Raw genomic sequence first — 14,683 nt, 5'->3', positions numbered from 1 at the left:
GAAATCCCACTAAGAGAGTGAAGACAGCGTACGCGAGTGGTCAAGTCCCAGCAAAACTGGCGCTCAGAACTTGCCAGCCTCGGTCCTTCTGGCCACCACCGATCTCTCCACCCCAGGTTTCGGTTCCTACTCGCCTCCGATGGGGACGGGAGAGCGCCCCTCGCAGGCGATCTGCGTGGCAAGTCGCGGCTGGTAGCTCTCCGGGGGCCCGCCCCCTCCGCCCCCATCCACCACCAAGTCCTCTCCCGCCTGCGCCCCGGCGGCCACCCTCGGGGGCGAGGCGGCCCGGCGCGTGGGAGGGGACGGCGCGCCATTGGCTCGCGCGCCGATCCAAGAGGAGGGACCAGCTCGGGCCGCCAGACTCGGCTAAAGGCCGGCGGCGCGGGGCGCGCAGTCCAGCCGACCCTGCCCTGCCCTGCCCTTCTTGGCCCGAGCCCGGCGCGGGCGGCGCGATGTGAGACCCTCAGCACCGCACAGCACGTAAGTTCGGGGCCCCGTCGCCGGCACCAGCCTCGCACCTGCCCGCCGGCCGCCGCCTGCGCATCGCCGCGCAGCCCGCCCGGCTTCCCGCGGCCCCGGGGACCGCGGCGGGGTGAGGGGGCGAGGACCCGGCGCGCGCCGACAGGGCGCCTCCCGGACATCCTGGCACCTGCGCGGGTTCCCCCGGACACCGGGAGTCCTCCCCGAGGCTCGGTTCCCGCAGCCCATCCGGCTTCCCTCTTCGGCGTTCCCTCCGCCCTACTGCCCCTCCCTCTGACTCGGTTTCCCTCTCTCCTCCCGGCTTTCAGCCTGCACGGGCTGCCGCTCCTCGGGTTATTTATTTCGCTTTCATGTCCCCCTCTCAGCCCCCCGCTTTCAGGCTCGCAGTCTCTGGTTTCGGAGCGAGCGAAAAAGAGAGCGAAAAGCAGTTTCTCCTTGGTCCCTGGGGTCTGACTCTGTTCCCCGCGCTCGGTTCCGTCCCCTCCCCCCTCGCGCCATTGTTCCCGGCCGGAGGAGGAGTGCGCGGCGCAAACTTGGGAGTTTTTCCCCTTACTCTGTCTTTCGCCCCCGCAGGGTCGCGGCCCCAGGTGGTGGCGGGATGGCCCCCTGTCCACAGGCCTGTCACGGGGGCTGTGAGAGCGGGAATTGGGCCGGAGAAGCCCAGGGTGGGGACGCTTGGCAGCCCGGATGGGGGCCCCAGCCCCCAGCCCTTGGTCTTAAAGTGGCTGAAGCCGGGGATGGGATGGGAGTGGGAGAGAGGTGCCGATCGGAAGGGGAGAGCAAGGTGGGACAGATTCCAGAGCCCCCAGCTGGAGAGGGGCTGGGAGGAACGCGGGTGGCGCCTCTGCCCCGGCCGGGGGGCGGGGAGGGGAAGCACAGGTGCGGAGAGGCGCCCGAACCCTCCCTGGCTCGCACGATTCGCACCGAGCTGGCGGGCGGTGCAGGGTCGCTGACCTGCAAGCGGGGGTCTGGGGGACCCTTTTCCGGGGCAAACATACTCGCCCCCACCCTGGGGGTCTGAAAGGAAAGGGCGGGAACGCCGCGCCCACCCCAGTTGCTCTCGGCGTCCTGGCTTGGCTGTTCCTCGCCTCCCCGCTCCCTTCCCCCCAGGGCTCGGGCCACCTCCTCGCGGCCGGGATGGTGGGGAGCGAGGCGGGGCGGAGGCCGCGAACCCCGAGTCCCCCCGGCAGCACGGCGCAGCTGGCCAAGGCCGCCCCGCCACCCTCACTTCCTGTTTGGTTTCTTTTAGACAAACTTTTGTCGCAAGGACCAGCCGGCGGGGCGACGTCCTTTGGGGTTCCCCCAGCCGGACGGTCCCTGGGGTCTTCACCCTTGGCTGCCCGCCAGGGGTTCTGGACCTGCAGCCGGGGAGCTCGGGGACCGGGAGGGCGGCGGGGTGGAGGATGGGAGCGGTGGGGGGTCGTTTTGTTGCAGAGCCAGGAGGGGGCAGTGTCCATCCCTTAGCCGCCGCCCAGGGCCGGGAGGAGAGATCTTTCTTTTTGATTTGCTACTAAGATCGGCTGCCCCGGCTATTGCCGGCACGACGGCAGCCTCACCCGCGCATCTTATTGTGTCTGAACCTGAGCGCGTTGCCCTGCCTCGCCCCGCCTCGCCCCACCTGGCAGGTGCACCTGTCCGCGCTCCGTGGCATCCCTTCCTCCAGGTTCAGACCTCGGCCCTGCCTGCGCTAGGCAAATGGGACCTAGAGTGACCCATGTGCAGAGAGGTTTGGGCTGCTCCTTTTGTCTGTTGAAGGCAGTTGTGGGGGTTTTGTTAGCCCAGAAAGAATGCTTGGAGCCGAGTGGCAATTGCAGTTCTGTGCTCCCCCCGGGAGGGGATTGTGTTCCTGGAGCTGACAGGGGAGGGGCAAATAGCAGACCCATAAGCAGACTGCATGGTGCACCAGCAGGTGCTGGAGTCTTGATGTCTGAGGTGGGAGGGTGTGTCTCAGAGACACTCCCTGCCTCAGAGGAGGAGAGGGGAATGAGCTGAGAGTTCTAACTCCTGCCCAGAACAGCCTGTGCCAAGGCCCCGAGGCTGGGACACAGCTAGGCTGGAGTGACAGCGTGGAGAAGAGATAGAAGGTACTTCAAAGGGATGGTGGAAATGTGAATTAAAAGATTCTTTTGGTGTGGAAAAAAATGTATATGAAATCTCTGCATAATATCGGGGTCTTAAGAAGTTTCAGGGAAAAATCAGCCTCATGAGAAAACTTGGCCTGGTTTCATTTTTTTTAGAAATAAATGTGTAATCCTGTTTCCTCGAACCTGTTGAAGCCCTTGCATAGGAGGCCAGGCTGGCTGAGATGGGGTAAAGCCCCACCCCCTTCCACCCCCCGACCCCTCTTCACAGATGAGGACAGAGATGTACTTGCGTCATCCTGGGTCTCCCAGCCCAGGAATAGCAGCTGCAACCAAGTGCCTGGCTCCCAGGTGCTTCCCCGGCACCCCACGCCTCCATTACTCAGTGACACTGGCCACGCCCCTGCCAGGGCAAGGCCTGGCTAAGTTCTGAGCGCACGGAGGGGAACACGCAGGCTGAAGAGCCTGGAGGATTCTGTGTCCTCTCCAGCCCTGGGCCAGCCTCTTCCTCGGACTCTCTGGCCTCCTGCTGGCAGCTCCCCAGGACTGCCCGGTTTCTTTTCCACCCTCCTTGCTGGCTATAGCAGCCCTGGCCTTCAAAGCTCTCCACTCCAGCATGGCACAAAGGGGCCCTGGCTGGAGCTGGTCTAGAGACACCGAAGCAGCCTCAGAGTTCCTGAGCCCTTGTCCCCAAGCATCCCATTCTGTATATTTTGTGTATATTTCCTCCTTGGTGAGAGGCAGGTGTTGTCACTGTACCCATTTACCAGCTGAGAAGACCAAGGCCCAGAGAAGCCGCATCACTGGCCCCAGGCCATTCAAACAGCAGGTGGTGGTTAGGATGTCAGCATGGAGTTGCGGACCGCTAAGCCCCAAACCTCAGTCTCTGGGGGAGAGACCCTCTGTGTTTGAGGCTCATCCCCGGGCTGGGTAGAGTCCAGAGACCCCTCCACCTGTCTCCCCCAACTGCTGCAGAAGACAGATCGCCACCTACTTCTGAGAAAAGAAGCTCAGCCAGGAGGGACACCCAGGAAACTTGGCTTCTTTCCTCCCTGCCACCTCCAAGTTCCTGAGTGGCACCAGGCAGGGCTGGGGCAGAGCTGAGCCAGGCATTCACAAGGGCTCCAGCCACTTGGGAACTGGGCACTGGGAGCCTAGAGCCAGGAGCCAGGCTGTCCCACCGATGGCACTCGCTGCCCTAGAGGACCTTGACATTTTCACTGGGCTGAGGGGGAGGCCAGGCCTCTCTGGCTTTCTCTATGGGTTTTGCCCCGTGTGAGTGGCACTTGGGACAGGCAGGACCCTCTGCATAACCCCTGTCTTCACCTTCTGGGTCACGATGGATGGGTGTCCCGGATGGAACAGGAACATAGCAGCATCCTGTATCTAGTGGGCCAGGCTCCCTGGGGATAGCCCCTTCTTGTCCCTGCCCTACCCTCTGTCCCAATGCAAACACTGCATGGAATATTTATTTGGTCCCCAAACTGCACGATGCTTACAATATAACTCTGGGTGTCCCTCTGTTTTTCTGGTAATTGGGCACCTTGAGTAGGCAGAGGACTGGCAGGCAGGTGGCAGGTACAGGGCTGGGTCACCGGGGTACTGAGGTTGAGGAACTTAGGAGAAATTGGAAGCTGGACCCTTAGGTGTTGAGCCGAGTGGAATTCCAGTGGCCCAACACTTTTTTTTTTTTTTTTTTTTTTTTGCCCATGACCTCAGCTGCCCTGCCTGAGGCCAGTGACTCAGGGCACACCCTCCACTGCCAACTGCTGAGGTTTGCGTTCCTCGAGGTTCTTGGAAACAGAGAGTGGAGTGTTCCCCTGACTTGTCATGGGCCCAGCTTTGCAGCCCGACTCCCACCCTGCTCCCTCCTGTCCTCAGCTTCACTCACCCCCAACCCCCAGCTCCACTCCACTCTGTGTCATCGGCACAGTCGGCAGCGATGGCGAGCAGCAGAAAGGCTGAGTTGATGACAGATAGGGGTGACGCGGCTGCACCCGCCCCCGACTCGCACGCAGCTTAGATGTTCTGTCCGAGGCAGGCCCCTCCCGCCTCCATCCAGGGCCCCACTCACTGACCAGCACTTTGAGGTCAGGGGCCACAGCCATGGTGTCCCAGGGCCCATACGCTGGTGGCTGCTGGTGAGCCATGGCTCTTGCCCCCTGGCTGAGCTGCCCTGTACCCTCCGGTCTATCCTTGCAAACAGGGCCCCTTCCCTCCAGCCTCCCCTTTCTGCCTCCTCATGCCCTGTCCCAGACCCCATTTCCAGCTATTTTGCAGCAGTGTGATAACAGAACAATACTGCTCCCAGCAGTCTTGCGCAGGCACGGGGGTGGGGGGCGCCTAATCCAGGAAGCCGGTCAGAAACTGGGGGCCCGCCAGGGACTTGGTGAGGGGCAATGCTGGCAGAGGAGGGCAGAGTGCAGTTTTGTGGGGCTGGGGAACAAGTTCAGCAGACCCTCCCCTCTTCCAGCACGCCCCCTCTACACACACACACACACACACACACACACACACACACACACAGCTTCTCTCGGGAGTTCCCGTTAAAGCACAGTTGACTTGGTTGGGATTCCAGTACTTCCATGTTCACTAGAAACAGACGCATAACTCTTTTGGGCTTTGGTTTGCTCATCTAGAAAATGGGCATGACAGTAGGGCCGTTGTCACTGGGATATGACAGGTGTCCCTCAGGGGCAGGTGTGCCTGCTAGATCGGGGGAAGAGCTATGGCTCCTTTGCATCAGGGTCTTTGGAAGGAAGTGGCCCCTTGGCCATGATGCTTCGGGGATGGCACAGAGGATGTGTGACTCACTGTGACTCATAGGGAGGCTTGGCATCTGTTAGGTGCTTTGGGCCCTTCCTCCCCTGGCTGGTCAGGGTTCCTGAGGCAACAGCCCTCGTGGCACAGTCTCCTTTGGTTTCTATGGAAACCGGGCTTCCTAGACAGGCTCCCAGGGTGATGGGAGAAGCCCGCACAGGAATGCTATCCCCTCCCCGTGGAGGTCCCTGCTGCTCAGTGCCACACCCGGGCCACTGTCCTGTGCCCTGGTAGCTGCTTTCCTTAGTGGCGCTCACAGCTGGTGCTGGGTTCCCAGTTGTGTTTTTCTCTAGGATCACTGCAAGCCTGGAACAGAGCTAAAGGCACAGCTGGAGTTCAGAGGTGCAGACATGGGGCTCAGAGAGGCATGGGGACCTTTCTGGAGTCATAGAGCCACCAGGGATGGGAACCGAGCCCTGGCATTCCCGGTCAGTCAGCACAGCATCCCTCTACAAGCTTGGCAGCCCCAGGAAGCCCCTCTTTTCCAGGCCCGGCCCAGCCTCTGGGGGTCTTGCAGGAGGTCTTGGGAGTGCTTCTGCCTGGCTTGCCTCTCTCTGTTCCCTCCCCCGCCTCCCCAGCTAACTCACTCATAAACCTTGCAGTCTCGTGTAGCAGGTGGGTCAGCTGCCTCATCCCATTCTCCAGCCAGGATGTCTACACGGCCAGGTTCTTCCTATCTGGGTCTTGAGCACCATACAAGGGAAGCCCCGTTGTCTGGTTCCCGTTGTGTCACCCACCCAGAGGCCACTGGGCCAGTGGGGGAGTGGGCAGATTTGTCCTGTCTCATTGCAAAGTGCCGTGGCTTCTCCCTGTACCACCTGCTTTCATGTGGCTGGAGGCAGATCTGCCCAGCCCGGACTTCGGCTCCCTGCCCCAGCAAGGGCATGGACGGAGCAGAGCCTCTGTAGGGCTGCCACAGCTAGCCCTGGATAATCTGCAGGTAGCGAGGTCCGCGCCCTGGGCCCCACGGCTGTTTATCACCCTATGCTGCCTTCGGAAGTACTTGGCTAGGCAGAACACCTGCCCGCCCCAGGATCATTCAGTGTTGGTGAATTCAGTCTAAGTGGCCTAGGCCAAGCATGGAAATGGCTAAGAGCTTGCCTCAGACATGGAGAGCCAACGGGTTTGACGAGGATGGCAATAAAGGGCCACACACACACACAGGGAGTTGGGGAACAAGCAGGCCTGGGGTTGCGGCTTCAGCAGGAGGAAGCCCTGGTGGGTTGCCTGGCTTGGCTGTAAATCACTCCACAGGAGGCTGGCCAGAGCCAAAGCGTTGGGGCTACAGTCTCAGGAGCCCTGGAGGCCACATGGTCCTCTGGGGTGCCTTCGGGAGGGAGCTGGGCCAAACAGGAAACCCAAGGGCTGCATGGGTTGGCTTTTTCCATGGTGCACGGTTGAGTGAGTGAAGAAAGGGAAGTGGAAGTAGCCCAGGTGCATGCCTGGACTGCTCCCTGTCTAACCACCAGCCCTGCTGCAATGTGGTCGTCTCTGTGTTTATCTCAAAAACAGTGACGGAGATCGTCCACCCACTGCTCATGCTCTTCCCTCCCCTGCCCCAGATGGCAACAATAGCCAGGGCTGGGCCAGGCTCAAGAGCTAGGAGCTCCATCTGAGTCTTCCACATGGGTAGCAGAGTCCCAAGTCCTTGGGCCACCCTCCGTGGCCTCCTAGGTACATTAGCAGGCAGCTGGATTAGAAGTGGGCAGCACTCAGATGGTGTCGCAGCTAGCCTCACTGCACCGCAGTGCCTGCCTCAGTGTGGGAGGACTGACCTGGAGGTACTGGAGGCAACTGCGTGGCTGGCAGGGGGCCCAGGATGGAGGATTGGGAGGCACCCTCTGTCCTCAGCTCGGTTAGGAGGCAGCAGTTGATGGCCCAAGCATGTGGGTCCCTGGCATCCATGTAGGAGAGCTGGATGAAGCTCCTGGATTCGGCGTGGCCCAGCCCTGGCTGATGCAATTTTGGGATATGAGCCACTGAATGGAAGATACTGTTTCTTTGTATCTTTCCTTTCTCTGTTTCCCTCCCTTTCCAACAAAATAAATAAAATAACTTCTGAAAATGTTTATTTTGGTAAAGAGGGTTTTAAAATCCATGCATATGAAAGGTCTTCAAAAAGTTTATGGAAAATGCCTATTATGAAAAATAAAAGCTATGAATGGAACTTTAAAAGATTTTTTTTTTTGCTCCACCTTTCTTTTCAATGTCATTGTCCACGAGTCTTTCTGATGTCCCTGTCAGTCACCAGTCACACTTTGGGCTATTTACCTTTAGAGAAGCGAAAACCTGTGGCTTTCCAGAAAACGCAGACACGTGTGCTCGACTCCATTCATTGCCTTGAGACCCTGGCAGCTGCCTGGTTGTGCTGCCATGAGTGGACGGGAACACAGAATGCCCCGCTCTGGGTCTTTACAAGAGCTTGGCTGAGGCCCAGCGGTCTTGTGCCAGATGCAGAGCCTGGGGCCTTCATAATCCCTTCTGTGTGTGCATTCGACAGGAGAGAGAGCTCACGTTGGCTGATTCACTCTCCCAAAGGCCCACACCAACCAGGGCTGGGCCAGGCTGAAGCCGGCAGCCAGGGACACTGCAGGTCTCCCATACACGGGCCAGAAGCTTAAACACCTAGGCCACTCTCTGTTGATTTCCCATAGAGCACAGCAGGAAAGGGAAGAGCCAGGACTCGAACCAGCACACAGATATGGGATGTGGGTGTTCCAAGCGGCAGCTTATCCTGCTGTGCCACAACACCGGCTGCTTTGTGGTGCCTTTGCACAGACAAAACTACGGCATGGGAGAGTAGATCAGTGGCTGCTGGGATGAAGGATGGCTGAAACAGCACAAGGTGGTGTGGAGGCTGTGACCATTGCTGCATGGCCTGTGTGGAGGTGGCAGCTCCGTGAATCTATGTGTGTTGAAATTCTCACAACTGCGCAACCCCCAAAAGGTGCATGTTCCCGCATGCCTTAAAGAACAAGGCCAGAGGGGAGGCTGGGCGGAGGCTAGGCAGCATTGGCTGTGTCTCCGCATGAGGCTCTCCCTAGCGGCTTTCCGGCCCCTCCTGGCCAGCTTGGCCCCACAGCAGGAGAGAGGCCAGGCTGAGCACAGCTTCTGTCCGGAGTCACCAGAAGATGGTGGCGAGGGACATGTAATGGCTTGGTGCCTTCCCCCGGGGGAGGGGGTCAGATTCACTGAAGATCCTGACTTGCCATTGACAGGTGTCCTGCTTCCAAATGCGAGCAGGTGTACCGCCTCCCTCGGCTTTTTCCTTCTCCAGTTAGATTGTGCTTTGTTTTGCTTTTGTTATTCTAAAACAAGGGCAGGTGCAAAAATGGTGTGGGGGAACACTTGTGCCCTCCGCCTGTGGCAGCATTGACCGAGCGTGCCTGAAGCCAGAGGGATGGACATAAATTGCCCTTCCCTCCAACTGACGCCACTTCTCTAGGTAGACGGAGCACCCACTGAAGGTGAGGACCAGCGTTCGGCTCATCTCTGCATCTTCGGTGCCAAGCACAGCCCCCTGTACACAGTAGGTGCTCAGCGCTGGTTTCGCAGGGTAGAAGGGGAGGCTGGAGACTTGGAGGCTGTGGGAGATCTTGGGGCCTCCTTTTGTGCCCCACACCAGGCCCGTTGCTTCTGGAGGGGAGGGGAGAAGATGGGGGTGGAGAGGGCTTGCTGGGTGGCAGGTGATGGGGCCCAAGACCCAAGTGCCCCCGCTCCCAGCCTCCTTCACCCCCATCCCCGCGGGAAAGCTCTGCCTAGCCCCTAGCCCCCAGTGTTTACTCTGAGGCTTACTGTGAGCCAGGCCCCAACCCAGCCCATTTTACCCACGGGGAAACTGAGGCCCCAAGTAGATGGCGATCTTAGCAAGGCCCTGAGGTTGGGATGGAGGATCTGTGGGGATCTGCCCCCATCCCCAGGCCTAAGAGCCGGGCTGACCCCACCATCTGTTCCCAGCGCTCCCCAGGTGGGGCTCCACGACAAGATGGCGGCCAAGCAGCCCCCACCGCTGATGAAGAAGCACAGCCAGACGGACCTGGTGAGCCGCCTCAAGACGCGCAAGGTGCTGGGCGTGGGCGGCGAGGACGACGACGGGGAAGTACACCGCTCCAAGGTGGGCACCGAGGGACCGGGAGAGCCGGTGGCCCTAGGGCTGGGCTCCTTGTTCTGGAACCTTCCTTGTGTGTTTGTTTAGGCGGGTGTGAGGAGTCGGGAGACTAGAACCGGAATGGCTTCTGGGATCAGCTGCTGCTTGGGGATTCTTTGCTCTCCTGTCCCTGGGGGATGGCGATGCAACGGCTAAGCCATTACATGCAGGGGAAGCTGAGGCAGGGGCCACCTCAGCTCCCCTGTAGTTGCAGCTTGTAGGTGCCAAGTGGAGGCAGGGGCTGCGTGGCGGCTGTGTGAGTGGACGGAGACACCCGGGTGGTGCGGTAGAGGTGGGGGTTGTGGGCGCTGCCTTTCCCGCTGCCCGCCTGACCTGCTTTGTCCACAGATCAGCCAGGTCCTGGGCAATGAAATTAAGTTTGCTGTTCGGGAGCCGCTGGGGCTCAGGTGAGCTCTGTGCGGGAGGGGGAGGAAGACCCCCATTTGGTTACTGCCCCCTACACCACCTTACTCCCTTCCCCCGGATGTGGAGGGAGGGTCCCCTGGAGCCCAGCTGTGACCTGGCTTTGTCCGTCCCCAGGGTCTGGCAGTTTGTCTCAGCTGTGCTGTTCTCTGGCATCGCCATCATGGTAAGCACCACCCCTCCACACAAACACACCCCGGCTTCCTCACCCTCTGTACTGGCACTCACTGGCATTCCTGGTCTCGGCTGCTGCCCCTGGCTTGGGGGGGCCCTCCAGCTTCCACTGTCTCTGACACCCCAACTCCCAACTCCAAGAAACTCCAGAACAGCTGGTCTGGCCTAGAGTGGTGGTGGGTGGTCAAGGACCCGACCCTCGACTCTGCTCTCCAAAGACCCTGCTCCGTGGGGGAAAGAAGGAAATCCCCCCCCCCCCCCCGAATGCCACTCCGCTCAATCTGCATCCACAGCCAGGGCTCAGAGTGCCCCTTCTGCTGTCCACAGGCCCTCGCCTTCCCTGACCAGCTCTACGATGCTGTCTTTGATGGAGCTGAGGTGACAAGCAAGACACCCATCCGACTCTACGGTGGTGCCCTCCTCAGTGAGTGCTCTTGGGTGGGTGAGGGCCCCCTGGGAGTGTCTCCCAACCCAACCCCTGCCCCATTGCAGAGTGGTCGGCCTCTGATGGGTAGATGCTGCCATCTGGTGGCCTTTGGTAGAATGTACCAGTGCTCTGGGACTTTGCCATGCTGCCTGCTGGGGTACAGAAGTGTGTGAGGCTTGGCTCTGTCCTCTGGAGTCACATGGCCACTCCACCCCAGACCCCAGGGCCGTCGGAATCACTAGTGTATACCGAGTTGCACCCAGTGACTCTGTTGGGCTGTTTTTACACAGCCCAGCAGGGGTGTATCCCTTCTTCCCCCCCGACTCCAAGCATTTCAGGGATCCCTGTGGCCTACAAAGTCAACCCCCTGTGTGGTTGGGTCCGCCTGCCTCCCCCCACCTCCTAGCTCACATTCCCACAGTGGGCAGGACCTCGCCACCCAAGGATACCCACTCCCCATCCTGGGACCATTTCCCTTGCTTGCACTCGGTCTTCAGTACCGCTGGCGTCCAAGTGATGGTGATGAAGGCTGACTTCACATGGGCGGTGGCAGAGTGCAGTGGAGATGGCTGGAAAGGAGGAGGTGCCCCCTGGGGCCATGGCTGCAGAGCCTGCAGACCCTGGGGAAACAAGGCTCCTGGGAGCACCAGAGGTGGAGTCTGAGCTCCTTCCCTCTGAGTTTCTTGGGGTGACCTTTTCCTGGGGCTCCCTGGAGAGGCCAAGGAAACGTGTAAACTCACCTTTTCATCAATGCCGAGTCCCGAGGACACAACTGGCTAAGGTCAGGGGCCACCCACCAACCGAACCCTCCCATCTTGCAGATGGGAAAATCAAGTCCCAATGAAACAAAGTGACTGGCCCAGGGACCCCTAGGGCCCTGGGAGCGACAGGCAGGGATTACAGCAGCAGAACTGAGCCTGGGTTGGGGGGTGGTGAGGAATGGGACATGGGATGAACAGGTTTTGATTGAAAGATGGAGTTGGGGTGGGGACTTGTGAAAGTGCAGGTCATCCACACCCCTGCGAGAGAGGGGGAGGAGCTGGGGGCTTGGGCTGTGCCACTGTCAAGCAAGGGTTGTCCCCTGCCCCAGGCATCTCCCTGATCATGTGGAACGCCCTCTACACGGCCGAGAAGGTCATCATTCGTTGGACCCTGCTCACTGAAGCCTGCTACTTTGGGGTCCAGTTTTTGGGTGAGTGCCTTCCACTCCCTGGCTGTGCCCTGCCGTTGCGCTCTGCTTCATGCTGTATAGCTGTCACCCCTGCAGTTTACGGGAGAGATGGGGACCAGGGGCTGCTGTGGCTGTGATCGCCTGTGCACCTGTACACACAGGCCGCACACCTGTGTCTTCCCGGAAGCCCAAGCTTGCCCTGGCCCATGCTACATTCACAGCACAATCAAGGGCTGCATGGGCCCTGCCCCTCATCACACCATGGAGGGCCCAGGGAGGCGGGCGGTAGGGAGGCCGGGTCCTGCATGCGCTGCCTGACAGGACACGGTCAGCCTGGGAAGGGGTGGTCCAGCATCCTGTCCCTCCCCTGACCTCCCCGCTGGCTTTTCTTTCCCCCACAGTGGTCACTGCCACACTGGCCGAGACAGGCCTCATGTCCCTGGGGATCCTGCTGCTCCTGGCCAGCCGCCTCGTTTTTGTTGCCATCAGCGTGTACTACTATTACCAAGTCGGCCGGAAGCCCAAGAAAGTGTAGCCAACCAGTTGCAGGGCTGGTGGGGAGGAGGAGGCTGGCTGGGGATGAGGGGGAGGCCTGCCCAGGCCTGAGACCTGGCTGGTTCTGGGGTTTCTGGGAGGCAGGAGGGCCCCTCCCTGGGCTGCCCCAGCTCCACTGCTGATGGGAGGCCTGCACTGTCCCCTCCTCCCGGGTGCCCTGCTCTCCGGGCCTTTCTGGTTTGAGATGCTGCCGTGAGGAAATGCAGGCCTTTGCACCTGCTTCTCACCCTACTCCCGGGACACCTCTGCGTGGGACTCTCGCACCCAGAGCCTGGGATCCATGGACCGAGTCGGGGCCAGGAAGCTGCCTATGTGTGAGGCTGGGGGCCACAGCCCGCTCCTTCTCCAGCGCCAACCCTCCCTTCCCCCACAGACCAGCCTGGCGCCCAAGCAGCTGAACTTGATTTCTGTCTTCTGCCCGGGACCCCCTGAGACCTTGACCCTGGGCCCTCACCCCTCATTTGGGGCCTTCTCCACCTCACCCCTTGTCCCCCTGCTCCTGAACACACGTACACACCTGGTCACGTATACACACACTGGCCACGCACACAAATGTACCCTTTCTCACTGCCCAGTACAGCTTGATGGGCAGTGATTGTAGGTGGAACTGGCACTTCCCTTTAATATCCAGTGGCCCCCGCTGCAGACTTGCTATAGGGTAGTTCGTGTCCACCCCAGGGCCTGGGGAATCCCCTCTTTAGCCTGCCTGGGCTAGGTCAGTCTACAGCCTCACGCATAGGCCTCCGAAACATGGACACAGGTACTGCCACATGGAGGCCACGTGGGAGTGACAGGGGTTGGAGATGGAGGAGCAAAGCCAAGCCGAGCTGTCCTCTTGGCCTGATATCCCTGGCCCAGCACCTCCCCCTAATCGGGTGCTGCCCTCTGGACTGGCAGCTTGACCCAAGATGACTGTGCAGGGGAGATGGGTGGAAGTTCCCTTGCTCCCAAGGGTGGTGGGCCCCCTTGCAGCCTCAGAGCCCCTTGCTAGCCTTTCCCACAGGCCCACCCACCTGTGCTGTGCGCCCCCAGAGCCCTTGCCCTTTGCCATTAGCACTCTAGGAATGGTAACCCCGTGGACAGGCAGGCACAGGTGAGGCGTCCAGGGCCCAGCCAGCTCTAGCATCCATGGGTCTGCCTTCCTGCCTGCCTACCTACAGGTTCCTGCCTGGCAGTGCTGCCGAGAGGCTGAGTGCTGCCAACACTTTGTTGGGGCCATTGCCTCCTGCTGTTTCCATCTGCTGTTCCCCAGGGCTCTTCTGCAGCCACAAAAGGCAGGCCAGGGGCTTCCTGTGGCTCCCCAAAGGCCAAAGCCTGGGGCCTATCATGCCGTGGTGGATGCTGGCTGGGTTGTCCTGTCTACGCTGGCAGCCTGGGGCACAGAGGGTGCCAGGCTGTGCACTGGGCACCTTGGGCTGAGGCCCTGTGACATGGACAGTTGGCCAAGCCTGGCCCCAGGTGGTTGAGGAAAGAGCGTTGACCCTGGCTGTCCAGCCATGCTCTTGGCCTTGGGACTTTGTAAAACATTGTCCCAAGTGAGGGACCCACACCACCACCCACAGTGAGGGTGGGGCCCAGGGGAGAGGCGAGGGTTGGCAGGAGAGGGACAAGGGGACCCTAAGATGCAGAGGAAAGGCCTGGGTGGTGTGGGCCTGCCCTGTGTTACCTTCCCTTCCCCATCTCTGCCAAGCTTCTGCCTGCATCCCGGGCCAGCCTCACCACCACCACCATTTCCCCCCAAAAGCAAGACCACCTTTCTTCACGGTCACTATTTATTCTTCGTTCCTTTTTTCTTTTTATAAGAAACAGTCACAAAACCAGTGCAAAACCATCCGTGTGGGCGTCCTGTTTTATATTACAAAAACTCTGGCTGCATCATATAAAAAAGGGGGCGAGGGAGGATCACACAGAAGAGAAACATAAGTTAGCTCTGGGATCTGTTGCAAGGACCAGCCACAGTTTGCAAAATAGACTTCCGACAAGGGGCCTTCAGGGGTGGGGGGACAGGGCAAAGTGCTGGGGCCGTGGCTGGCTTGGGAGGACCTGAGGAGGGGACCCTGGGTATGTATGGAGAGGGACTCTGAGAAGGCCTGGGTGTGGGCCTGAATCTCTTAACCCTGTCCCATGAGGACTCCAGGGGCAGGAGGGGCTCCTTGGCAAGTGGTAGTCAAGGCAGGGCGTGGCTTCCCAGGGAAAGTCTTGGATGCGTGCTGCCCAGTCCTGGAGCGAAAACCTTAAAGAGAGGCCATCCTGCCTGTCCCAGCAAGTCCTGTCCACTCTGCCCGTGGGCTTTTTTTTTTTTTTTGCCAACTTCCATGCCATTGTTTGCCTCTTCCAGGAGGTCTAGAGATGGGCACGCCCCAGGTCCCTCCGAGAGGGCTGGGGTGCCAACTACAGGCTCCACC

At 60.2% G+C, this 14,683-nt stretch overlaps 1 protein-coding gene across 2 annotated transcripts; it reads left to right on the top strand.

The window, feature by feature from the left end:
- Positions 1–368: 368 nt before the first annotated feature.
- Positions 369–14,109, top strand: TP53I11 (tumor protein p53 inducible protein 11). 2 transcript variants are annotated; one of them, XM_040980150.1, is made up of 8 exons: positions 369–480; positions 8,831–8,910; positions 9,339–9,495; positions 9,877–9,935; positions 10,069–10,117; positions 10,453–10,549; positions 11,643–11,744; positions 12,125–14,109. In XM_040980150.1, exons 3-8 carry the CDS (start codon positions 9,367–9,369, stop codon positions 12,256–12,258), a joined length of 570 nt encoding a protein of 189 aa, XP_040836084.1. In that variant the 5' UTR covers positions 369–480; positions 8,831–8,910; positions 9,339–9,366; the 3' UTR covers positions 12,259–14,109. The 2 variants fall into 2 exon arrangements, with proteins under 2 accessions (XP_040836084.1, XP_040836083.1); XM_040980149.1 differs by having other exon boundaries at positions 8,827–8,910.
- Positions 14,110–14,683: the final 574 nt, after the last annotated feature.

The sequence above is a fragment of the Ochotona curzoniae genome, unplaced genomic scaffold (genome assembly GCF_017591425.1).
Source record: "Ochotona curzoniae isolate NIBS_2020 unplaced genomic scaffold, NIBS_Ocur_1.0 contig_3432, whole genome shotgun sequence".
Classification (NCBI taxonomy): Eukaryota; Metazoa; Chordata; class Mammalia; order Lagomorpha; family Ochotonidae; genus Ochotona; species Ochotona curzoniae.
The sequence above is the reverse complement of the archived record's forward strand: the minus strand, read 5'-3'. Positions and strand labels throughout refer to the sequence as shown.

Excerpts from the sequence above, each read along its gene's own strand:
- TP53I11 (XM_040980150.1), top strand. The coding sequence starts at position 9,367 with ATGGCGGCCAAGCAGCCCCCACCGCTGATGAAGAAGCACAGCCAGACG. Across the intron at positions 9,496-9,876 it reads GGGAAGTACACCGCTCCAAG|ATCAGCCAGGTCCTGGGCAA; the intron begins GTGGGCACCGAG and ends CTTTGTCCACAG. Across the intron at positions 11,745-12,124 it reads CTTTGGGGTCCAGTTTTTGG|TGGTCACTGCCACACTGGCC; the intron begins GTGAGTGCCTTC and ends TTTCCCCCACAG.